The sequence below is a fragment of the Lucilia cuprina genome, chromosome 5, assembly GCF_022045245.1.
Source record: "Lucilia cuprina isolate Lc7/37 chromosome 5, ASM2204524v1, whole genome shotgun sequence".
In the NCBI taxonomy this organism is placed as follows: Eukaryota; Metazoa; Arthropoda; class Insecta; order Diptera; family Calliphoridae; genus Lucilia; species Lucilia cuprina.
In genome coordinates this window covers 32,688,065-32,712,628 of record NC_060953.1, presented here as the reverse complement: position 1 = coordinate 32,712,628, position 24,564 = coordinate 32,688,065, and the positions used below count along the sequence as shown (strand labels likewise).

Genomic DNA, 24,564 nt, shown 5'->3' with positions numbered 1-24,564 from the left:
GATATTTGCAACCATATCGGAGCCTTAAATTACCGCATTTCCAAACCTGTACCAATAAATATACCGATCTATCCAATTTTTGTAAAAATTCATTATGCCACAAATTGTACTCAGGATCCACTGGATCAGTCCTCATTTAAGACAGCTTTGAACGGTATTCATAGAGACGCCATAAATTCCGTGTTTGCAGGATACCGATGTATGTCGTACTTGGAGGTCGCTCATTACAGATACAGAAATATGTTTATTTGAAATGAAATATCAAAATTTATTTTCCTTCAAACTCCAAATTTTAAATTCCCAACTAATTATTACCCATTTATAAACATTTAAAACATATTAATTTGTATATATAATTTAACCAAAAAAATATATATTTATTTTTTATTATCCATAATCAGATGCATTGCTTGTATGTATGTTAGTCGTAACGAGTAGTGCATTTTCCAACCAGGGGAAATGGAAAAGTCAAGTGCCTAATAATCGAAAATTAAATTTATTAAACGGTTAAGGGCACTTCAGCTGCAACATCAGCAACATTACTTTTAATGGCAATTTTAGCTACACCTGATGAGCACTCTGATGCGCCGCCCATTAAAACTAAAAGTAAACCATTATGTGCCATGTTCTTCCAAATTTTCGATATCCATTTGTTAACACTTTCTATTGTGTTATCGAATGACGATGCTCTCAGTTCATCAGAAGTTATATGCAGATTACAAAGGGTCAGAGCATTTTCCAGCAATATTTCTTTGCACTTACGAACTGCCTCTTTATTCGATGAGAGTGCATGAAGTAAAAAGCATTTTTGTGAATTGTCCAGTGAAGCTTGTTCTGCTTTCTTCAATAGTTCCTGCACGGTTGATGACAGGGGATTGGCTGTAATAATTGCAGTACGTTTATCGCGCTGTGAAGCATGAGCAAATAAATTATTTTTTATGGTGTCACCGCTGGCAGCTCGTATTATGTCGTGTAAACGTTTCTTTTGTGTTAATATTTCATCACCGAATTCCATACTATTGGCTAGTTTTAGTTTTACCAGTTTCAAACTTGAAACTGAATCTTCAACAGAATCGTGACCACCTTCGTGCCCCTGAATTGTTTCCTTTAAGAAGGCCATTGCCAATTTCTGTAATTTGGACTTGCGCTTGCGAATCCCGCTCATATTAAAGCACACACTTGTGTCAATGACATAAGGATGCATCATTCGCATGGCATTTAAATCACAATTCAATGACTGACCTACCAGTATAGCATCTGGAGGCAAAAGAGCTCTAACTTCCTTATGGACATCGGTCAGTTCTTTAGTTACTTTCATCATGATCTCTTCAGTAATACCGGAATATTGGGTCAAATAATCCACAATTTTGTTGGTGGGTCTTACAAGGGTTTCATATACCGTTTCACAGTTTTCATTTACGATAGAAATACGTGTCAATTCATTTACACCTTTAATAGTGCGACACATTTCACAATCGACACCGAACATAGGACTACGATTGGTAACAGGGGCGTATTTTTCCTTGGTCATTACATAAGTGGAAAATTGTCTATTTAATTCTCCTCTTAGAGGCATTGGGTAACCTTCATCTACCATTTGCAGAGCAGAAAGCAACAATTTTGTGCGTGGAAATTTATCATTGGGATGTAAATCATTATTCGCCGGGTCAACGGTTGTATCCTCTACTGGGAAAATGCCATTTATCAGAAGTGTTGGGTCCTTATTTAGTTCTACGGCTGCCTCTAAAGAACCATGTTTTTCGATTAGTTCATGAGCTTGGGCATTTGTTAGTGGTACCTGTGTTAATTCCTCAAGCATAGCCATTGATTTCCCATCTTTTTTGCTGCTTGGCATAACCACTTCCAATCTTGTGTCGAATATTTTATTAATTTTTTCAAATTTACTCTCATTTGAAAGATAGTGATATAAAGAAAGGCCTTCCAGACAAACAACTACCGTATGTGATAATTGTTGCGGTTTGTCAAAAAAGCACCATCTGTCGGGTGCGCAAGGAGACTTTTTCCCCAGAAGTGCTGACATAACAAGATGTTGTACATCTGTGAGGAATATAGGCGTACGATCATCATCTTTGACAGAAAGTAGAGCGCGTTGCCCAAATTCACGTAATCGGAGGCTAGGTATGTTTTCTAACTGTCTTTTACGTTCTCTCAGTTCCTTCTTAAGCTGTTTATATTGATCCTCTGATAAATTCAAATTTTTTAATTCTTCCTCTTCTGGACCAGAAGTAACATCACTCTCCGTTGGTTGATCTTCATTCATTATTTTCGGTTTTTTGTTCAAGGGTTCTTCGGAATTGCTAGGAAAACTATTTTTCTTTCCCTGCTTCTTTTTGTGAGACACCTGAAAACATAAGAGAACTTAAGTACATAACTACAACACGGAAACCATTGCATTTAAATCACCTTAATAAATCCGTCATCATCTTTGTTATCGTTATTTGGTTTTGAGTTATCTTGTGCAGATTCTGCCCGCCTTTCAGCCATTATTTCCTCCTGACGATCCTTATCATTCAGTTTCACTAAATTGGCTAATGCTGCCAATTTCTTTTTCTTCTTTTCACTACGTTCTTGTTGTTTTGTAGTCAAGGTTTTCATTACTCTAGGAACGTAATTTTAAAAATCAAAGTAATATTCAAATATCACTGGATCATTTAATTATATTTTTTCGTAAAATATAAAATTTTTTCTATACCCATGTGTTTTCCTAATTGTTTTTATTTGTTTTGCTTCTGCCAAATGTGTCAACATGTGCTGTTCAGACAAGTGTTGCCAGATTAATGTTTATGGGTAAACAAACGAAATCTTATAACTTTATCGATTTATAGAAACGTATTTGAAAAATATTTAGGTAGAGGAAGGTTTTGAACCATCAATATGAAATATACTAATGTGTATAATTCTTTTTAAAACTCACATAACTCAATTGATTTTTTCAATAGTTTTTTTATATAATTTTACAATTTATTATATAAATGTTCATTAAAAATTTTTTGGTTTTTAAATTAATATAAAATAAAACGGCAACAAATTTCTCATAGGTTTTATTTTACATTTTTAATCGATTTCCGTATGTATTAAAAATTGTCGAAAAACTGTTTTCATTCGATATTTTGCTGATATTGTTGATATTGAGTTAATCTTGGAGTTGGTTTTCGGGATATTAATTAAACATATTGTCGGGCATCACCTAATCGACATCGCAATATATTAGGATTCAGAATATATGTACATATACAATTGGGTCGCAAATTATTAATTTAATTTTTATTTTCCAAAATAAACCTAGCCTATTGACCATAATCGGTTACAAATTTCTACATTTCCTGAACGATTTTAGAAGCTTATCGGTTTTGAAACCGAATCGATTTACAGAACAGACATGATAGATTATCGATGATATGAGAGAATTAACTTAAGCATCATTAAATTTCTTAGTAAATAAGTTTGGACGACTTTTATCAGAAAAGTTTAAATATTTTAAGCAATATGAGGGTTAATTGATTGATACTTATACAAATTATATATGGCAACTCCCGTTATTACTATTTATTTATACAACTCTGTATTTAAGTGTTGTCATTATGAAATATTTTCAGCCAAAGTAAATTTATAAATTTACTTTGTTTTCAGCGTTATTTTTATGTTTTGAGGGGTTTTAGAATATTGCTCATACTATCATATAACAAATTTTAATGATATTTTTTCAGATTTTAAATATAAAACACTTATTTGGTTATTTTTGTATACAATTTAATAGTACAACAAATGTGTTTTGAGCGGTTTTTTATTACAAATGATGTTATTTGGTCAAAATGAAAGTTAGCAACATTGTTTTCATTTTTGTTAAATTTAGTGTCAAAATAACAATCAACCGGTGAAGACTGAATTCATCTTTTTTTTCGTAGATATTCGTTAAACTATAAAATTTGTTACTCTGGACAAATTTAGGTTTTAAAAGAAAAATTCTTCACATTCCAAAAACAAAAGTAAAAATTTTAAATGTAATAAAAAGTAATTTAGGGCCAGTTTGACGTGTTTAAGAAAAGCGCATTTTTCTGAGGTAAGAACATGAAAACAAAAACAAATCAAATGTGAAAAAAAAACAAAAAAAAAATAGTATAATGTTTTAGTACTAATTAAATGTAAGGTGGTGTTTGGTAGTTTTGTTATCAAGTGGTGCACTTCAAAAACAAACAAAAAACTAAAAGTTGAGATAAAAAATGTATACGTTTTGTTTTAAAAAAAGATAATGATACAAAATTACTAAAGGTTGTTTCTGGTTGCTATTTTTAATTACAATTATGTAAATTAATTCGCCTCCTAAACCTGTTTCTATTAAATAATTAAGATTTTTAACACGCATACATTGCAAAAATTCTACTCTTCCATTCAGAAAAAAATGTTCCTTTTAGTTAGTTATACCTATTCATTTTCTTTATTTACAAACACGCTCACCTTTTAGTTTAAACTTTTGTCTGGTGGCATATTTGTTATTTATTCTAATATATTTAATTTTCAGTTGTGTTTATATTGAATAATTAAACAAAAACAAATATAAACAAAACTTAAGCTGACGTTTAACCTAGTGCTTCTTAAAATTTCTTAATTTTGATGAGTTGGTTTATTTATCTTTTTGTTATTGCTGGCCCCAACCAACAATAAAAATGTTTTTGAATTATGGTTTAACCTACTTTTTCACTTTTAAGATAATTTTCTTTAGTTTTTTTATGCTTTGTTCTTTTTTATTTAAAATAAAATTATTGCTTACGCAGGCTGTTAAATATTTTATTTGAAGTTTTCTTCCGTTTTTTATTTGGAGAAATCAGTATTTTTGTTGTCATTTGATAGGTGGATTAATCACCTGCATATCTCCACATACTCGTTCCATTAAATTGATGATCATTTGGCGTTTTGTTATTTATCGAATGAATACCTCTTCCATTGCTGCAAATTTTTTCATCACTCGAGTTTATTGACTTTTTTAAGGTCAGTGTAAAACATTGAAGCAAATCTACAATATAAATGACAACTTTTGTTGTTGTTTATGCATTGAAACATACACATGGATACGTGGGCACATTGGTAATTAGACAAATTGAAAATATACAGTCAATTAGTTGAATAAGTGCACTGTTTTGTACTATGTTTTGGAATTAAGTATGGTATTGTTGTTGTAACAGTTCTACTATGGCCGATAGTTTCATCCTGGGGAAAAAGGTTTCGGTTGTTACAGCTGTCGCTGGGTTGATAATCTTTGGCCTAGTATGACTCGAGTCGTTCTGGAGCGAAGATATAATTGTCATGGGAACGTGAACTATATTTTATTTGAATATGCACGTTTTATACAATTTTTTATGTAGGGGTATATTGATTTTGTCATTCCGTTTGTAATACACCGAAATATTGGTCGGTATGTGTATATATTCTGGGTCCTTATCAGATTCTAAGACGATCTAGCCATTTCCTTCCGTCCGTCTGTCTGTTAAAATCACGACAGGGAACACAGGTGTGCTAGACAGTTGAAATTTCACACAAATATTGCCTATTGCTAAGGTTTGTATTGAAAATTGGTAATATCGGTCCACTTTTACGAACAGCCCTCATACAAGTGGACGTCCAAAAAACAGCTTTAACGAGCATAAATGCTTTAAAAACACTAGTATAACGATGAAATTCGGTACAAGTAAGTTTAATTTTACCTACCGCCTATAGAAGGTACCCTTCAAAAAAAAAAAAACAAATAAAAAAATAAAAAATTATAATAATTTTACACTATTAAGTTTCTCGCCAACCCTTCTGAAAAAGGCTTTACTGGTTTAAAAATACGACTAAAGCGATGAAATGCGACAGACGTAAGTTTCTTATAGGGGATGTCATTTATAAGCCAAACCAAAAAAATGGTGCAGAGGTTTTGGCTTGGCTCAATATAATATAAGGTCCTCTTTAGAAAATTACTTAAACGATTATTACTGCCTTAAAAACATGAAATATGGTTATGAAATTCATATATGTAAGCCCCCTTTAGAAAATTACATTAACGCTGATTAATGTCATAAAAATACGAGTACAGAGGTAATATTAATGTATCTATATGAACCAAAATCTGTGTACAGAAACTTATGAGGATAGGACAATAATTGACCATACCCATCATATAAGATTCTCTTCAGAAAATTTGATGAATAAAATTCATAAGAAAGTTTATACTTAAGAACTTAATTCTTCATTACGAATTTAATGAGGACTGATCTACAACTGACCCTATCACTTTTCCCTTCAGAAAAGAGTTTTGGTTATTAAATAACGAGTTTTCCTTATTTAAAATACGAGTATTGCGATGAAATTTGACATCAACAAGTTCTATTCAAAATTAAATCTTTGAACACAATTTCATGAGTATCGGTTGATAATTAACGCATATGACGGTCCTATTCAGAAAACTACTCATACGCTCACGGTTTAAAAATTTACCAAAAATATTTATGTTTTACAAAATTAATATTTTGTTATTTCAAAAAAGTTCAGTCTATAATTAACTTAAGACATATTCCAAAAATCATCCTGATGTTTATAGCAGAGCTTTCCTTATACGGTATATATTAGACGTTTTGATGGTGGGTATATGAGTTTCGGCACAGCCGAATATAAATAAAATTTATTTCAACCTTTTGAAAATAGTAAACATATTCAACTGACTGACAGTGTACAGTGTTGGAAAAAATAAAAACAACAAAAAATAACTAAAGTTTTGAACACTGAATAAATATTGTTTTTCTTCATACGTCACTGTTTACAAATATATTAATTTACACCAAAAATTACGAATTTTGTTTAATTACAATAAAAAATAATTTTTATTGTAATTATATAATTATAATTAAAAAACATTATAATGTTAATGATAAAGCATTTTATTATTACCCAGCAACAAATATTTTTAATATATCTTATAAAAATTATAACCAGGGAAACCGAAAACATGCTCTAAAAAAAGTGTTTTAAGCGCTTTAAATATGCCGTAAAAAACTCAAAATATGCTCTTAAAATTTAAAAAATATGCTCTAAAAATAAAATTTTTCATTATTTTTTAACATTGAGAAGCTCAAAAAGACAGAAATTGTAATGAAATAATAAATGTTTAGTGTCATATTTCATATGTCAGATAATTGATTCATCTCATAGTTTGAAGAACTAGTTTAATAGAATTCCGTTTTACGTTCAGATAACCAATAAATAACATGAAACCATTTGGACCCCAAAAAACATATTTCAAACGACAAAGTTTGACACATTTCTACCAATTGTATTCATAGCTTCTAAATTGACATTTTAATCGGTGTTGTCATAAATTCCAATAATTAGTTTTTGAAACTATAAAAATGGATTGGTCTCATGAAATCAAAAGTAATAGGTTTTATGTCTGATTTAAAATGTAATGCTTTATTGAACAAAAAACTATAACATTGGTTTTCGTGAGAGTAATGTATTTTTTGCAGTTTTTAAGTACTACAAACGATTTTTTTTCAAAATTGTAAAACAGGCTGAAAAATTAAAAATAAAAAAATTAAATTTATTTTTTTTAAATAAAGTTTTGAAAATGTACAAAAACGAAAAAAAGCGAAAACATCAAAATATGCACAAAAAGAGTAAAATATGCTCTAAAAACTCAAAAATATGCCTTAAATATGCTAAAAAAGTAAAATCATGCAAAATTATGCTCTTATGGGTAAAATATGCAAAAATATGCTCTAACAAATCGATGCCAAAATTCTTAAATTGGTCTGAAACGTATAAATATCTTATCCATGAGTCCATACGACGCACCACAAAAAACATGCATTTGCATATTTTGGTTTCCTTGATTATAACAAATATTTTAAGTCCATCACTCTTAGAAAGAGCTTTTCTTCATTTTTATAGATTTACATTCCTGAATAAAATAGTCCTGTTCAAATCATTTTGTTTATTTTCTTAATTTATTCATCATTTTGTATCTTGCTTCATTAGAAATTATACTACTTTGAAGTTGTGATGCAATTAACAAAGATTTCCAATAATTATATTTTGGACTTTTGATAAAATATTAGGGAGGTAACAAATACTCGCTTTCGCATGTGAAAATTATTTATTCACTTTTTTATTTTAGTAATTCTGGTCTGCACTTTTAATTTAGAAATACGAATATATTACAGCACAAACAAAAATGTAGACGCTTCGTTAAGAATATACACAAAAATTCACCAAAATAGTCGATAAAAAATGAAGAAATTTATCTTCAGCGGGTATTATAACTCATGTTTTCATTCAAATGCTTAATGGTTTAAATAAAGATAATAATAAAATATAACTTTTATTTATACCCCTAATATATGCACAAAAATACTATATCCATGTTGCATTTTACACTCTTTTTGAAAAACAGGATTTGGTTCGTTTGTAGAAAAACAAGTAATTTATTAAATTTGTCTGGTACGTATTTTGGACAACACATTTCATTCCGGTATTGTTTAAACTTATAAATTAAACGTGCAATGATTTAAGTAGTGGATAGTAGTTTTTTTCAATCAAGTTTTATAAGTGGCGAAATGCATTTTTAAAATTATTGAACAATTTTAATTTTGAGCATACGTATGTCTGGAATATGGATGACTTATTTTAGTAATCTATTAGACTTATCGAAAGTTTAATTGGAACGTCTTATCGCATTCATAAATTCGACAGAATGGATGAGAATCTCAATTCTCACCAAACTGGATGTAATCAGTACTACACGTTTCTACTTTACACGACTTATACTGTCCGTTTCATTCCTCGTCTTCTTTCCTTTCCTGTCTCCTCTCTTGCTTGCTTGCTTTCTATCTACTCTATACTATATTCTTACAGTATTTTATTACAAAGTGATCAACTTTGAACCCAAGTGAATCTATATTTTTTCTGGCAACCTGAAAACTTAACCTAACATTAAAACCTAACCTACAAATATTCGCTTTATAAAGATCCCAATAGAAATTGTATTAGTTTTACGAACACATAAAAACAAAATTTTTTTTCGAAATTAGTTCTGTGGAAGAGATCACAATCGTTATATAGATCTGTTCTGAGACTAGTTCTTTAATCAATTATATTTTTCCCGAGCAAAACATACAAATAAAGCTTCTTAAAAAAATATCTCTAAATAGAATTCGTTTTTACAAAACATTTTCAATAGTTAATGTTTAGGAATCTAAAATACTTCTGTTTTCACTCGTTCCAGAACTAGTTATTTAAGAAAGTAAAAATTAAGAATATAATAATAGAAATAGATAGAAAACCACAAGTTCAAAGAATTATTTTATCTTGAATAAAATTTTCTTATAAAAAAACATATTGCTTGTCAGTAAAGATTTCTTGAAAAAACTTGTGATAAAAATTGTATGTGTAAGAATTTCTTTGCATAAACTGAAGTTAAATCCAAATACTTGTAATGGTTATAGTCGGTGTTTTATATATTTTATCAAGAAACTTTTAAATTCAACAATGTACTAGTGTTATTTTTTTTATCATTTTGCTTTCAACAATACAGTTGTGGGTAAAATAGTAGAAAAGTTAAACAAAATTATATAATATTAAAAATAAATTGTGTATTAATTACATAATTTTGAAATTGGAGATGCTAAAACAAAATCTATTGGAATAATATTACAGAACTGAAACCATTCTAATCGGAATGTGTGTGTGTGTAATATATCTATTTGTATGTGTATAGATAAAACTTTAAAAAAGTACTTAAAATCCTTAAAAAAAAAACATTTTAAGGACTCAAATAAACTTTTTTCAGTATAATGTGTATTTTTTTTATTCAATAAGTGCATACATATGTGATATACTTTGTTGTAGCAAATTCTGGGGCAAAACTATTATCAAATTAAACATTTCTGTTAGATAAAATAATTATTAATTAAGTCAGCATTTTATTGGATAAAAGCATTTCTAGTTTTAAACTACACATACGCAACTACATAGTAAAATTTGTAATTTACGGTTGAAAAATGTACTTTTTATTAATTAAGTCATGCAGGCAAAATATCAAAGCGTATAATTTATAATTAATGTTACTATTTACAGCATTATCTGGTTAAAATGAATATGAACCTTAAGTCAGACCGCACAAACTTTAAATCTTTATTTTTATAATATATACAATTTTAGTTTATATTTGTATTTGAAGAAACTGTTATCCAAATTTTAAAACTTTCTAGACAAGAGAACCACCCAAATGTTTCATATTTTTTAATATAGTAAAAACAATTGTAAATAAGAACTCGTACTATTTTTTGTACATACAAACTAAATGTTATCAGTAAATTTTGTTGAAATATTTGTCTTAACAAGTTTGTTTTTTTTATTCTCTTTTACTTTCAGCAACAGTTTTATTTCTTTTTTATTTAATTTATATTTTAGTTTGTGGGGTAAAACACGTAAATGAAAAAGTAAATTAAAAAAATAAAACTAGAAGCTTTCAAGTTCCATACGCAATATTTATTAAATTTGTTTAAAGTTGCAAAATTTCATTTTCAAAAAAAATCTTCATGAAACGATAGAGTTGAAGCGGACCAAAAAAAAAAAAGAAGAAAAAAAATCGCTCAAAATTATTGCCACCATAAACGATAACTATGAGACGACCAAATATCAAGTGGCTTTTTAAAACTGGCTGCCTACTTATCATAGTTGGAACATTATTTATTCTCCTAACGGGTTACTTATCAGCCAGTCCATACACAAATCATTTACCAAATCAACGACCGAATGCAGTGCCATATGAACAGGACCAGCAGCAACAACTACAGAGACAGGGCAGAAAACTTGAAGATCCTTTATTAGACGAGCCACCGTTGAAAAAACAGCAGCATAAGGAACATGTCAGAAAGTCACCGCCAATTGTGCCGCCTGTTGATCAACCTGAAATTAATAGAAATGACAAAGAAAATCTCATTGAGAAAGAAGAAGTGAATAATGCCATTGATGAAGAAGATCCCAGTCAACAACAAGAAAATGTCAATGATAATCAATCACAACGGCAGCAACAACAAATACAACAAATAATGCCACCAAATCAAACGAAAAAAGATTGGCACGACTATACTGCCATGGAACGTGATGCCAAGCGTATTGGTTTCGGTGAACAGGGCAAACGTGCTACAAACAATGATGAAACCACAAAAGATTTGGAACGCAAAATGTCTTTAGAAAATGGTTTCAATGCATATTTATCGGATATGATATCAGTGAATCGTTCAGTGCCCGATATACGTAATAAAGGGTGAGTATTCAATATCTATCTAGTAATGTAAACATTTTAGAAAAAAATTTTTCTTAATTTCATTTAGAATTTTTTTTGTGGAAAAGATAAATTAAAATGTACAATTTTTATTTAACATTCAAAAATTATATTGAATTTGAAAGTCATTCGAAAAATTTCTAATTTTCAATTGTTTTTATCTGAGAATAACAAATAGAAATCGATTAACAAAGTTCGATCCTTTAAAGTGGTCAAAAAAGATACAACCCCTGATACAATGTGAGAAGGTTGTTTATGAAATTGCAAAGCGTGTAGGGTTTATTTAAGAAGTTGTGAGTTGGTTTTTTGATATTTTTGCATGTTTTACAAACGGGTTGCAAAATAAAAATGCTTATCGTACAACATTATTAATTTTGTGGTGACGGCAAAGCAAGTAACATCGTGTGTGCGTACAAAACAATAAATTAAATTTAAAAAATTAAAAATTATTCTTTAATAAGTGTTTTCACTTTTTAAAATTATGTATTAATATTTTTACTTATTATAAAAAGTAAACAAATTTTACGTTTAAATTGCAATTATACACACAGTCTTCCATCTTCACACAAAAATTACTTAAAAAAATAAATTTGCATTTAGAGATTGTTTTCAAAGTTGAAGCATTTGTGTTCAATATACGCAACCTAATTGTAAACAAAGTTGTTTAAAGGACTCATCGTGAATTTCTTGCATAAGGTAAACATTTAATTGTTTAGACAAGTTAAAACTTCTCACCGGAGAGCCGATTTCACACAGCACTCGTACATATGAAAGAGTAATCTCCTATATAAAAGAGTCGGACTACTTATTATACTTTGTCTATTAATGTCAATATCAAACTAGAAAGTATTTAAGTTCTTAACAGCTTCCACAAAATCTATTCCTGTAATTAAAGAACAAATTTTATAATCGAACACTTCCGCAGAACTAAATTTGAAAGTGATCATTTCTAACAGAAATCACTCATAATTCTTAAAGATTCTTAATGATTTATAACATTTTTTTAAACATTTACTTTTCGTTTTTTACAGCTGCCGCACTAAACAATATCTTTCGGTATTGCCAACTGTGAGCATAGTCATTCCATATTTCAATGAACACTTTAGTGTTTTAATGCGCTCAGTACACAGTTTAGTTAATCGTTCACCTCCCGAATTGTTAAAGGAAATCATTCTAGTCGATGATTTTAGTGATCGTGAATATCTCTTCAGGCAATTGGATCAATATATTGAAGAGAATTTCCCAAAATTGGTACAAATTATACGTTTGTCCAAGAGAACCGGCTTGATCGGAGCCCGTATGGCTGGAGCTCGTAAGGCTACAGCAGAGGTTTTAATATTTTTGGATTCACATATAGAAGCCAACTACAATTGGCTGCCACCTCTATTGGAACCGATAGCGCTCAATAAACGTACTGCTGTGTGTCCCTTCATCGATGTTATAGATCATAGTAATTTTGAGTATCGTGCTCAGGATGAAGGTGCACGTGGTGCTTTTGATTGGGAATTTTACTATAAACGTTTGCCATTATTGCCGGAGGACTTAGTCGACCGTACCAAACCCTTTAAGAGTCCAGTTATGGCTGGCGGTCTGTTTGCCATTTCTCGTGAGTTTTTCTTCGAGTTGGGTGGTTACGATGAAGGTTTAGACATCTGGGGTGGAGAACAATACGAATTAAGTTTCAAAATTTGGATGTGTGGCGGCGATATGTATGATGCACCTTGCTCACGTGTAGCTCATATTTACAGGGGACCTCGCAATAGTCCACCCAGTCCTCGTAAAGGGGATTATGTTCACAGAGTAAGTTCTTCAAATTTATTCATCATGAACGATTTTTAACCTTCTTTTCCTTAAGAATTATAAACGTGTTGCTGAAGTTTGGATGGACGAATATAAAAACTATTTATATGAACATGGCCAGGGCATCTACGAACAGATTGATGCTGGCGATTTGACAGAGCAGAAAGCCATACGCACAAAATTGCAGTGCAAATCATTCAAGTGGTTTATGGAAAATGTGGCATTTGATTTAGTTAAGGTTTATCCACCAATTGAACCTCCAGATTATGCCTATGGCGCTCTTAAGAATTTAGGAACGCCTACATTGTGTGTTGATACACTTGGTAAACCTCGACATTCCGAAATTGGGTTATATCCCTGCCATGAAGATCCTAAACGTCCGGGGCGTAATCAAAATTGGGCTTTAAGTTGGCATAGAGATTTACGTTTGCGTCGTAAACTTGACTGCATGGATGTTCAACAGACATACAAGAACGCTCCAGTTTGGTTGTGGGATTGTCACGGTCAAGGTGGCAATCAATTCTGGTCATATGATCGTGAAAACAAATGGTTAGTACACGGTCGTAATAAGGGTCAAAATAAAAGATGTTTAGAAGCTTCGCCCAGAGATCGTAAGCTCTATGTTAATATTTGTGATGAAGATAACCCTCATATGCAATGGTCTTTCGGTGTTGTAAATAACACAGCTCTGGATAGTTTTTGGGTGGGCATTCCCAAAACTCATTAAGATATTTTTCTGTCAGCCGTTAAAGTATGTGATTACCTTTTGTACTTAATCGTATGTGTTTCTTTTAATTTTAATTTAAGAACTTAGTTCTAGTGACAGAGACTCGTATAGTGATGGTGATTCTCCACTCGATTCATTCATTATATACAACCACACAAACTGAAAGTACTTGTAAATAAGTTTTATGCACAAGACATAGCATTAAAGTACTAACGCATCATTCTAGTTTTAAAACATTTTTAATTTTATTTTTTAATAATGCCAAGTATTGTTATATATATATTTTTCTTTTCAACTAAAGTAAAAGAAAAAAATCCATGTTTGCCAATATTTTACTACAATTTATTTTTAAGTTTTCGCAATAGTTATAAATAAATAGAAAACAAATTAAAAAAATCTAAAAGAAAATAAAGTGTTCTATTTTATAATTAGTTAATTATTATGTAATGAAATGTATTGTAAACAGCAATGTCTTTTAATAAAGCAATAAGTAGTTTTTAACATTGTGTTTTTGATTTTATTTATTATACATTTTATAATAAGGCCAAATGTTATGTTACTGTTGTAAAATATAGGATTTCTTAGGAATGAATTTTTTTAATTGACCTTGAAATTCGAAATTTATCCATCTATCAGAAAGTCATAAATAAAAACTCTTATATATCTTACGATTATCATACATTCTAGTATAGGTATTTAAGTCTGAGTGTCTCTTGAAAACAATTTTCTGAAGATATCGGGAAGTGGCCACTTTCGAGAAATTTTATAAAATTCTGAACACAATATGGTGAAAGATAAAGGCGAATATAGACTTCTTACTTAATATCTACAGACAAATAGGTAATACGCAATGGTCGAAAAAGGGTATTCCAACAAAAAACTGAATCGTAAGAAAAAGAAGAAGCAATTCCATTTCGTTTCAATGCTTTACGAGTGTGTGTATTCTGAATTTCGATCGTTATTACGTTTTTGTAAGTTGTTGTTTATGTGGCGGACTTAAAAACTGATTAATAACCTAATAAAGGGATAGCAGGACACATTTAAAAAAAGCGTTTGATCGTAATTCTTCCATAATAACCTATATTAGACAGTTTATTGATCCTGTTATGTCTGAGATATAAGTCTGAATTAATTATGCAACATGAAACAAAAGTCCTAAACATGGACATCCTACATGCTTATATTACAACTAGCTACATATACCGAGTGTAAATGTAAATAAGAATATATACGATTTTGAAGATTCTAACTATAACAGTTTGAAAGATACACACATTTTTTCACTTATTGGTGATGCCACGCATATTACTGTAAGTTTGCCAATTTTTCGAAGCGTTAATTAAGATTTAAATGTAAAATTTGAATTTACAAAATGTTCAGATGAATATTAAAGTTCTTTGTGCAAAATTTAAAATACCTAGCCATAGGTCCTCCCAGACTTACAGGAACACACTGAAAGTTTCAGGAAAATCGGTCTAGCCGTTTAGCTCTCTAAAAAGTCCAAACATACAAACACACATTAATTTTTATATATGTATATAGATAGATATCTGTTTGTCTGAGACAGCCAAACCTATATTATCCTAATACGCATAGACTAGAATCTACTTAATTCCATTAATGATGAGAGATCACTTGGAGAGTACCCTTCTTGCTGTGTACCTTGATTTCTCAACCTAGAAGTAATGGCATTACCCATATTGACATAATAAACCTATAAGTCAGAATCAACATTTGAATCGTATAATCGGCTGGCTAATACTTAGCCGTTTTAAATGCGATACAATGGCCTCCGGTAACATATTATAGTAAACTTTTGCATTTGTATTATATTCATTTTGCTCAAGAGATGTTTCTATGAAACCTACGAGCGAATTTATTGTCCAGCAGTACAGCTTTTGTAATTCTCAGCTAAAACTTTGTATTGCAAATCATGTAATTATGTAATTTAGAGTTAACTAAAGAATGAGAGAGTGAATGAAGAATAATTGTTTCATGTGATGGTAAATCATATAATTCAGGATTGAATGAAGAATAAGAGCGAGAATGAAGAATCGTGAAACGTCGTGTGAACGGCTTATAAAAGATCATTTGGATAAAACATTATTCTTTGGTAAAAATAATTAAATAGTTCAATGAAACTAGAGATTTCGTTCATAAAATAACCAAAATTTAAAGGTAATTTAAATTCGATTTATTGCTTATAACTCTAAACTGATTTCAGTATCCTTATTTACCTCTATTGACAACGGATCCAAAAATAAAATGCAACACATGTATGTTTTTTTTTAATATTTCTTGTTTTTCTTTTTATTAATTTTATTATTTATATGTTAAATAAATATAATTTATGTTTTTTTTTCTTGTCTTTATTTGGTAATATTTTATTTATTCAAATGTTTTACAATTAAATTATTTCACATTTTTCGCATTTGCATAATCCAGCAATGGTATATCATTTTATAATTTTTATTTTTTTTCATCAATATTAATATTGATCTTTTTGTTTTTTGTTATTTAATTTATAATTTTACTGAAAAACAAATATTTGGAGCATTCACAAATATGTATTTTTGTTTTTACTTTTTTAAAATACGTATGTATAGTTGTTGTTGAAATTAATAAAAACTGTAAAAATAAAAAAAAAAAACATAATTTTAAAGGAAATAAAGGGAAAAAATAAAACACAATTTTTTTATATATTTTTTGTTTAATATTTAAAAATTAAAATTTATTTATATAACTTTTTGTGGGCTTTTTTGTTTATATTTTAAAAAAACGAATAGTTTTATGATTTATAATAATAATAAAAAATAATAATCATTAATTAATAATAATTTAAATAATTGAAAATATTTATTACTCAGCTATTTTTTTATTTTTATATGTATGTTTTATGTAAAATATTTATGAATAAAAAAGAAATTTTTAATAAAACTTATTAAATTATGAGAATATGTTTTTTTAAGAAATTTTTTAAAAAAAATTAAAATACATTTGTAGATAAAACTAAAGTTTAAAGTTAAAAAAATACAAATTACAAAAATTAAATATTTTCAATAATAATAATAATCATAATAAAATTTAAGTAAATTAAAAAGATGCAGTAGAAGAATATCAACTAAATTATAACGATAATAATAATAATTTTTAAACTAGAAATTTATTTTAAACATTTATCGATTGTTTGCTTGACAGTTAGAGACGACAATGACATACAATGACAAATGACAGTGACAATATGATGAGGATTAAATTTAAAATGAATTAAAAACTATTTTGATTTTTTTCTTTTAAATATTTATAAAAATAAAATTTATTAAGCAAATAAACAATTTAATTTTTTACTTAGACACAAGAAAACTAAAATCATGCAATTGTTTGTGTTTTTTATGTTCATTTATTTTATTTTTGTTAATTTTTTTTTCTTTTATTTATGGATGGCAGATCTTTTATATATTGTGAGTTTTTATTATTATTATTATTATTATTTGTTTTTCTATATTTTGTGATGAGTAAGTTGTATTTGTTTTTGTTTTAGTAACATTTAAAGAAATTATTTAAACAAAATTATAATTTGTTAAAAATGTAATAAGGTTTTTGTTCTTTTGCGTTTTTGTTTCTGTTAGCATTTTTCTTCTTCTTAATACTTGCATGGTTTTGAGTCTTTTATCAATTCAGTTTTTATTTAATAAAAAATTAAAGTTTAATCAAACTAAATGAATTAAAGTTTTTCTTGTTTTTTGTCGTTTTTTTTTCATAAAAATGCTTATTTTTTATTAGTTTTTTGTTGTTGTATGACTTAATTTTAAAATATTTTGTTTTCTTAAATTGTAGAGCATATTTTGTAAAATAAATATTTAGGCATAAATGTATAGTGTTTTTGTTTTTTTTTTGTTTAAATTTATGTTTTAGGTTTGTAACTTTTATAATATGTTTTTTTTTGTTTAAATTTATTTTTTGTGTGTATTTGTTTTTTATATTTAAATATATAATTTTTTTAATTCAAAAATTAAATAAAAAATGTCTTAAATTGTTTGTTTGTTTTGCTTGATTCTTTTTAACCATTTCTCATTCTCTTAAATTGTTTAATTTTTTTGTTTTTTTTTTTCTAAATTTTAAACTTACAAACTATAAAAAATGTCTCCCTTCTGTTAAAAAAAATAATTATTTTTTTAATTATTATTTTTTAAATGGTTTGTTTGCTGTGCCTAAATGTTGTCTTTATGCCATTATTAATGTTATTAAATATTAATAATGTTTTTTGTCTTAATTATTAATTTCTTTTCAATTTCAATTGTTTTTCAATGTATAAATATTTTTTTAATGTGATGTTTAAAATAGTTAATGCTTATTTATGTATTTATGATTTTTTCTTCAGTTGTTTTTGTGTTTTAATGATTTGTTTAAATTTTGTTTTTGTTTTTTTACTTTTATATTGTGAAAATGTATTATTATTATTTTTTATACAATTTTGTTGTTTTTAATTTTTACAATTTTAAAAATATTTTATTTTTCATGTTTTTTTTTTCAAGTTTGTGACTTTTTTTGTTAAACGACTGTTTTTTTTAAAGGAAATGTTTAAAAATAAGTGCATTCTTAGAAATTGTCCAATTTTAGTAAATTTGAAACATAAACAAAAATTTAGCTAAAATTAAGAATTTCATAATGATTTGTAATAGAAATAAATTGTAAATAAAGTAATGTTTAAAATATGTAACAGTAGAGAAGAATATTTAACGAACTTTCTTGAAAATTTACAACAATCAATAGTAGTGGGATTCAGTGTTTGATGCAAATGTTCTTGTAGAAGAGCAAATGAAAAATCTTATTGCTTTTAATTGCAAACTTCATACTGTTGTAATTATCACACTAATCCAACACTTAAATGGTATTCTTGGTGCGTTATTGCGTTTGCAATTTATTCATCAAAACAGCTGATAAAAAACATGTTAAAACTGGTCACCGGAAGCAATATAAATGATCTTTGTTTATTTAGAGGAAGTACCAAAAAGTTCATTTCTAATCTTTAGGTGAACGATTGGCGATTATATTGAAATTAATCCTGACAAGTTGTTTTTGGGTACCCAGTTAATTAATTTTGTTGGTTAGTTTAAGAGCCCAATGGAGGTGGTTTAACTCAGTTAGTTCAAGAAATGCAAAAGTGTAAACAGCTGATGCAAACATATTAATATAATTTTGATAAAAATAAGCAGTAAATGTTTTAATTCTTGATAAGTTCAACTTTTGGAGATTTCAAAGTATACAATTTTATGTTTTTAGAGTAAGTTTTTGTTAATTTTCATAATAAACTAAGAGTTGCAATTTAACCAAAGAAATCAAACAAAAACATTCAAAAATTGTTGACGTATATCAGCTGTTACAAAGCATAAACTACAGAAATAAACCGTTGCTAACAAAACAATATTTGAATCCTAAATTAATCCCTTCTTTATATTTTAAACATTAGTTTATTAACAAAAAAAATATAATAAATAAATAAACTATTTCCAGTTGTTCATTTCCTATTACTACGTACTGTTTGCAATATGTTTAAAGTGCAGTTGCTTTAAAGAATTAAATCATAATTAAACATAGAAATATGTGTATATGTTTGTTTGTATTTTGTTTCTATAGTAAGTTGTTTGCGCTTGTAAGTAAAATAATTAATTTATTTTTGTTGTTGTTGTTGCATTAGTTAACCAAGAAAAGTTTAGTTGGTCTATTTACCAGACAGTTTTTGTATTTTGTTTTGTAATTTGTGATGATGTTCTAAAAAAATATTTATTACTTCAGTTTTCATTTAATTTATTTTGTATTTGTTTGGTTTTAAAGTAGCGAGATTTTTTAAAAAAATTTAATTTTTTGTTAGTAATATTATTTTTTCATGTTTGTGTTTTATTTTTTTTATTTTTGTTTTGTACTTTTGGCAATGATCTTTTTCTAACAGTATTTTTTTTAACTTTTTTGTTTTTATTTTTTCATTAATTTTAGGTTATAACTGAATTTAATTATTTTTTTTTCTTTTTGTATTTTTATATTTTATTAATCACTCTTATTTTGTTGTTGTTTATTTGTGAAAATTAAAAAAATCCATAAAATGCAAAATTAAAAATAAAATCCTTAAGAAAAAAACAAAATTTGTGTACTATGTTTTTGTAGTTTGAATTTCCGTTAATAATATTTTTGTATAGTAGTTTTTTTTTTGTTTTATTTTTAATTTAATATTATATTTTGTTAAAAAGCGTTTAATATATATTTTATGTAATTATGTATGTATTGAATTTAAAACTATATGTTTTAATATGTAATAGATGTCTTTGTTTATATGTGATGCTTAAAATGGTTTTGTTTCTATCCAGCAGTCAGTTTAAGGGTTAAATTATAACAAATTTCAGGCTGCCCACAGGGTAAGATCTCTTCTTAAAAACCTGTCTGTCTTTTAACTCTAGTCAATCAATGATTGGGCTTTAATTGGAAAATGAACTTCTATTATTTAGCTAAAATAAAATGGCAAAAATCGTTTGCAAACAAATATTTAATTAACAATGAAGAAACGAACAAAACATACGCGTGAAAAACCAAGAAAATTTACAAGTTATAAATGAATAATAATATTTAATATTAATTATTTAATATTATGGCACAAAAGTCGAAAAGACCTAATATGTAAATTGGAAAATGTTTAACAAAAAAAAAAAAAAAAAATTCAGTCGAAAATGTTGTGAAAGTGAAAGCGGAAAATCAATGGTTTGTTTACGCTTTCGATAACTCTCTGAAGTTTGGAGTTTTTACAAAAAAAAAACTTCTAATTTAATGCAAATTTATGTTTGCATTGGCTGTTGGTGTTGTTGCTGCTGTTGTTGTTGCTGCAATTGCTGTGGTTGTGGTGTTTGTTCAAGCATTTGCTGCTGTTGTTGTTGCTGCTGTTGAACTGTTGTGGACGTTGGACTACTGTTGCCCTCCTGATAAGGCCCCGTAACCACACATGGGTGCATAGGAAACAGGGTTGTCCACGAAGTTGTTGTTAATGTGGGTGCTCGGAGGGCAACTTTCTCGTTTTTTGGCTCACTGCCATTGTTGTTGTTGCTATTGTTATTGCTATTGCTGCTGCTGTTGTTGTTATTGTTTTGTGAATTTTGACCATTTTTTTTAGCTGACTCTTTTTTCTTTTTCCCGCCGGAGGGTGCATTACCTCCGCCGCCACTTCCATTACCGCCTTTACCATTACCACTTGTATTAACTTCCTTTTTTGGCGGTGTAGTTTTCGTTGAAGCGGAGTTATTGGCTGTTGCATTTGCAACTCCTGCTGAGGTTGCATCTTCATCCTCTTCATCGTCTTCGTTTTCGACATTTTGTTCCTTTTTAATTTTTTCTTTCTCTTCTTTCGCCTTGTTATCCAAGTCGGTGTTTATCTTCTTTACGCGCATCTTTTCCTCCCACTCATCAATTCCATGATGGGTTCTATTAAGATTACGGTGCTGGTAAAAGATCAATGTCATACGCGTGGGCTCGTGACGATTGGGGTGTTTTAGAGCAGTTGTGGCATGCATTTCGTGTTTGGCACATTCTATCAAGACACTGCCATGATTTAAAGCTATTGCCACACCACCCATTTGGGGATCTTGGAAAGCTTCAAGGTTTTCGTTAAATTCAGTCACTTCGCCAATTGGTTCAATTTTATTTGGATTGTTGTTTGTTGTGGGGCAGGCTGGATTGGACGAGTCTGTGGCCATCGAAACTGGCGAGGGAGTAGCTGCACTCATGCTTGTATTTTCATTTGATGCTGATGTAAGGTTTGTAGTAGCTGCTGTCATGCTGTTGCCCCCATTAACAATATTATTATCGGGAGATGTGAGTCCTGCGTTAGTGTTTGGTGGTGCATTAGTTTCCCCATTGATATTATTCGAAGTCTGGGTATTGTTGAGATCAGTTAAACTGGTTTGAGAATTCGCTAATGCTGTATTCTGGACACAGAGTGGTGTGTTATTATTACTTGTCATAGCCGGTGGAGTAAGAACACCACCATCATTTACTGCCTTCATATTCGTGTTGCCATTTGAAAGGGATGTTTGAACTGGTAGCATAGGACTCGAATTGAGCATTTGGCCAGTTTGATGTATGGGTCCAGTTGCTGAGGGTGGTAGTGGTGCTGAGGAATATGGAGTGGCTGCGACTGTACTCGGCGTGCCTTGATGATGACCATACATATTCCAATTGGCCGAAGGTGGTGGCGTGGGTGGTGGTGTTTGCTGGGGATACATGCCATATGGTGAATATGCTTGATGATAACCGTAATTGTAGTTCATATTCTGGTAGGCATCGTATGCTGAATATGCAGAATGAGGTGGTGGATACATCTGATAATTGTTTGGATACTGGGAGTACTGAGAGTATTCAGTCGGTGGCTTTGGCTTAACAAAACCTTCTTCAAGTGGTGACGCATGGGGATGATGAGGTGGAGTAGGTGCATGAGGATGATGTTGAGTCGTTAGATTAGTCATTGGTGTCATAGGAGTAAGAGTAGTTAACTTACTTTCTGCCGCTAAACTATTGTTGACTAATGTGGTGGAATCGGGGTTTTCTTCGCTGCCTCGACTTTTAACCTCTCCGCGGACGTCATGTACCTGGGTCAATTGTTGGCTGCCTGCAGTCGGTAAATTGTTATAGCACCCAGTATTATAACCATTGCCCTCGATTTGTGCCGGACCAGTTGAATGTTGCGAAGTCTGTGTCTGATGACCGACACCACTAGGGGTTGTTAGGTTCGCCATGGTATTAACATTTGCATTTGGTGTTGCTGGAGCTGTAGGCGGACCAATTGATGCTGTTGCGCCCATGGGTGTCACTGAATGTGAAGGAGCATGTGGATTGTGCGGATGTGGTGGTGGAGGCCAGTTGCCGTAGTAGTTCCGCGAGTCTATATAGGAACCGGTTTGATAGTCGTAGGAGTAGGGCGAATCCAAAACCGTGCTCGATATTTGATTCGATTGCAGTTGGGCATCTGTGAATGTATCAATCATAGTCGCCATATTCATTAGACTGGAATTGGACGACATAAGTTGATTGGTGTTACCTCCAGAAGTACTGCCGTTACTGGCTGAGGAATTGGAATGATTGTTATTGTTGCTAACGGGCGGTGTCGTGAATGCACTGCCTGCAGGGCTGGGATTATTTGTGACTGGAGTTTGACAACGAGGTGATGGTGTTGTGGGTGGTATAGATGTTGCTGCAGTCGTTGACTGTTGCGTTTTTGCTTTAGACTTTGATTTTGAAGCCGGGGCTGTAGCTGTAGTCGCTGCAGTTGGGCTGTTGTTAGCGCCTGTATTCGCATTAGTGTTTGTTGAGCTGCTATTGGAGTCCTTTTTAGCTGCAACTTGTGTTGAGCCATTTGGAGTCGGTTGAGCATTACCACTGCCATCTGTTGTTGGAGCAGGAGCAGGTGTAGCCGCATTATTTTCAGCTTCTGATGGTGTTGTCTCGTCCTCTTTACGTTTTTTGCCATGTCTACGACAAGGTATAAGAGGTGTGGAACGAACACGAACTTCACAGGGGAATCTAAAAGAAAAACATTCAAAAATAATTTAGTGTTGTTGATCCGTGTGAAGATTCATTCAATGCTAATGATTTAAATTTATAACATGAAATGTCAACACTACACTCACTTGTCCAGTATTTGAACTGCACCAGTTCGATGTTTGTCTCGCTGCCCTTCAATTGTTTCGAATTCATCAGTAGTATCCATTGTATATAGAGGCAAAACATGAAGCTGCTCATCGTCCGGATTGGCAACATCACGATTTGATGGCTTCAGCAATGCCACTTGAACCGTGCATCCATCTTGCATATTATGCAAGTCCCGGTGGGCGTGAGCACAAAAATCCAAACATGCGCTGACACCTGAAAATGGCTTTCCTTCCTTGTTGCCGAGACGACAGTCTTGTGCTTCTTTCTCATAACGTGTTTGATTGTCATAGGAACGTGGACACATTTGTTTAAACATCGGGGCTAAAATCGTGGCTAGCATATTCATGTGCTCTTCAATTGCAGATTCTTCACTCTTGACCGAAAGGCGGAACTTTCGTACCGTTTTGGAACGTGCATATTTACAACCATTGTAGTACATGGACCATGAACAGCCAAAGCTATAAGATGCACCGGATGACTCGGGATCAAGACCTAGATATTGGTTTTTGAAATTTATAAATCGCATTAAAAAAAATTATAGCATTATTATAATTACCTTGACATGCGCATGTTCGATTTTCATTAGTGGCACAGCGACGTGTTGTGGGCAAGCCAAATTTGTTAAGTTTTGGTATAAGATTCTTATAAGCATTGTCTGCCTCTAAACGGGGCATACCATCCCAAACAACCATACACACTACAACATAGGCAGCTATGCATCTATAGAATAAGTGAAAAATATTTATTATAATTTCCTGTTCTTTAGAATATTGGTATGTTTAGTTTTAATACTCACCTATGACCAGGACGCTTTTTAACAACGACTAGAATCTTTTCTTCGGGATCAGCTCTTCGTATGACCCATTTGGCTAATGGACACCCTGTAGACGTTTTGCCTTCTTTACCACTGTACAATATCTTTTCAATACGCAACTGACGGCCCGTAACTTGGGTTCGTTCTTCGAATTCTCTTCGCAATTCCGCCAAATTTGAAGCAGTACCTAAATGAAAG

At 30.2% G+C, this 24,564-nt stretch overlaps 3 protein-coding genes across 8 annotated transcripts in view; 1 reads left to right on the top strand and 2 right to left on the bottom strand.

Moving 5' to 3' along the window:
* Nucleotides 1–343: 343 nt before the first annotated feature.
* On the bottom strand, nt 344–2,769 carry LOC111674863 (RNA exonuclease 5). The gene is made up of 2 exons (XM_023435539.2): nt 2,425–2,769; nt 344–2,362 (listed from the first exon to the last, which is right to left on the bottom strand). Exons 1-2 carry the CDS (start codon nt 2,614–2,616, stop codon nt 500–502), a joined length of 2,055 nt encoding a protein of 684 aa, XP_023291307.2. The 5' UTR covers nt 2,617–2,769; the 3' UTR covers nt 344–499.
* Nucleotides 2,770–3,863: 1,094 nt separating this feature from the next.
* LOC111674861 (N-acetylgalactosaminyltransferase 6) lies at nt 3,864–14,366 on the top strand. Of its 3 annotated transcripts, XM_046951786.1 has the most exons (5): nt 3,864–4,081; nt 10,423–11,320; nt 12,370–13,138; nt 13,194–13,889; nt 13,953–14,366. In XM_046951786.1, the coding sequence occupies exons 2-4, from the start codon at nt 10,674–10,676 to the stop codon at nt 13,863–13,865; spliced, it is 2,088 nt and encodes a 695-aa protein (XP_046807742.1). In that variant the 5' UTR covers nt 3,864–4,081; nt 10,423–10,673; the 3' UTR covers nt 13,866–13,889; nt 13,953–14,366. The 3 variants fall into 3 exon arrangements, with proteins under 3 accessions (XP_046807742.1, XP_023291303.2, XP_046807741.1); XM_023435535.2 differs by having other exon boundaries at nt 10,429–11,320; nt 13,194–14,366; XM_046951785.1 differs by having other exon boundaries at nt 13,194–14,366.
* A 5,182-nt stretch (nt 14,367–19,548) lies between these two features.
* Nucleotides 19,549–24,564, bottom strand: part of LOC111674877 (DNA N6-methyl adenine demethylase) — a 168,851-nt gene continuing 163,835 nt past the window's right edge. For 3 of the 4 annotated variants that reach the window (XM_046951021.1, XM_046951022.1, XM_046951023.1), the window contains 4 exons: nt 24,349–24,553; nt 24,109–24,272; nt 23,531–24,044; nt 19,549–23,423 (listed from right to left, as the gene is read on the bottom strand). In XM_046951021.1, the coding sequence (XP_046806977.1) occupies nt 20,690–23,423; nt 23,531–24,044; nt 24,109–24,272; nt 24,349–24,553 (3,617 nt within the window). In that variant the 3' untranslated portion in view covers nt 19,549–20,689. The remainder of the gene's footprint in view (nt 23,424–23,530; nt 24,045–24,108; nt 24,273–24,348; nt 24,554–24,564) is intronic. The other variant, XM_046951024.1, reaches the window with a different exon arrangement.

Bases quoted from the DNA above. Each gene is read 5' to 3' on its own strand.
- LOC111674861 (XM_023435535.2), top strand. From the start codon at position 10,674: ATGAGACGACCAAATATCAAGTGGCTTTTTAAAACTGGCTGCCTACTT. The intron at 11,321-12,369 runs GTGAGTATTCAA...CGTTTTTTACAG, and splicing joins CCCGATATACGTAATAAAGG to CTGCCGCACTAAACAATATC. The intron at 13,139-13,193 runs GTAAGTTCTTCA...CTTTTCCTTAAG, and splicing joins AAGGGGATTATGTTCACAGA to AATTATAAACGTGTTGCTGA.
- LOC111674863 (XM_023435539.2), bottom strand. From the start codon at position 2,616: ATGAAAACCTTGACTACAAAACAACAAGAACGTAGTGAAAAGAAGAAA. The intron at 2,363-2,424 runs GTGATTTAAATG...TTATGTTTTCAG, and splicing joins ATGATGACGGATTTATTAAG to GTGTCTCACAAAAAGAAGCA.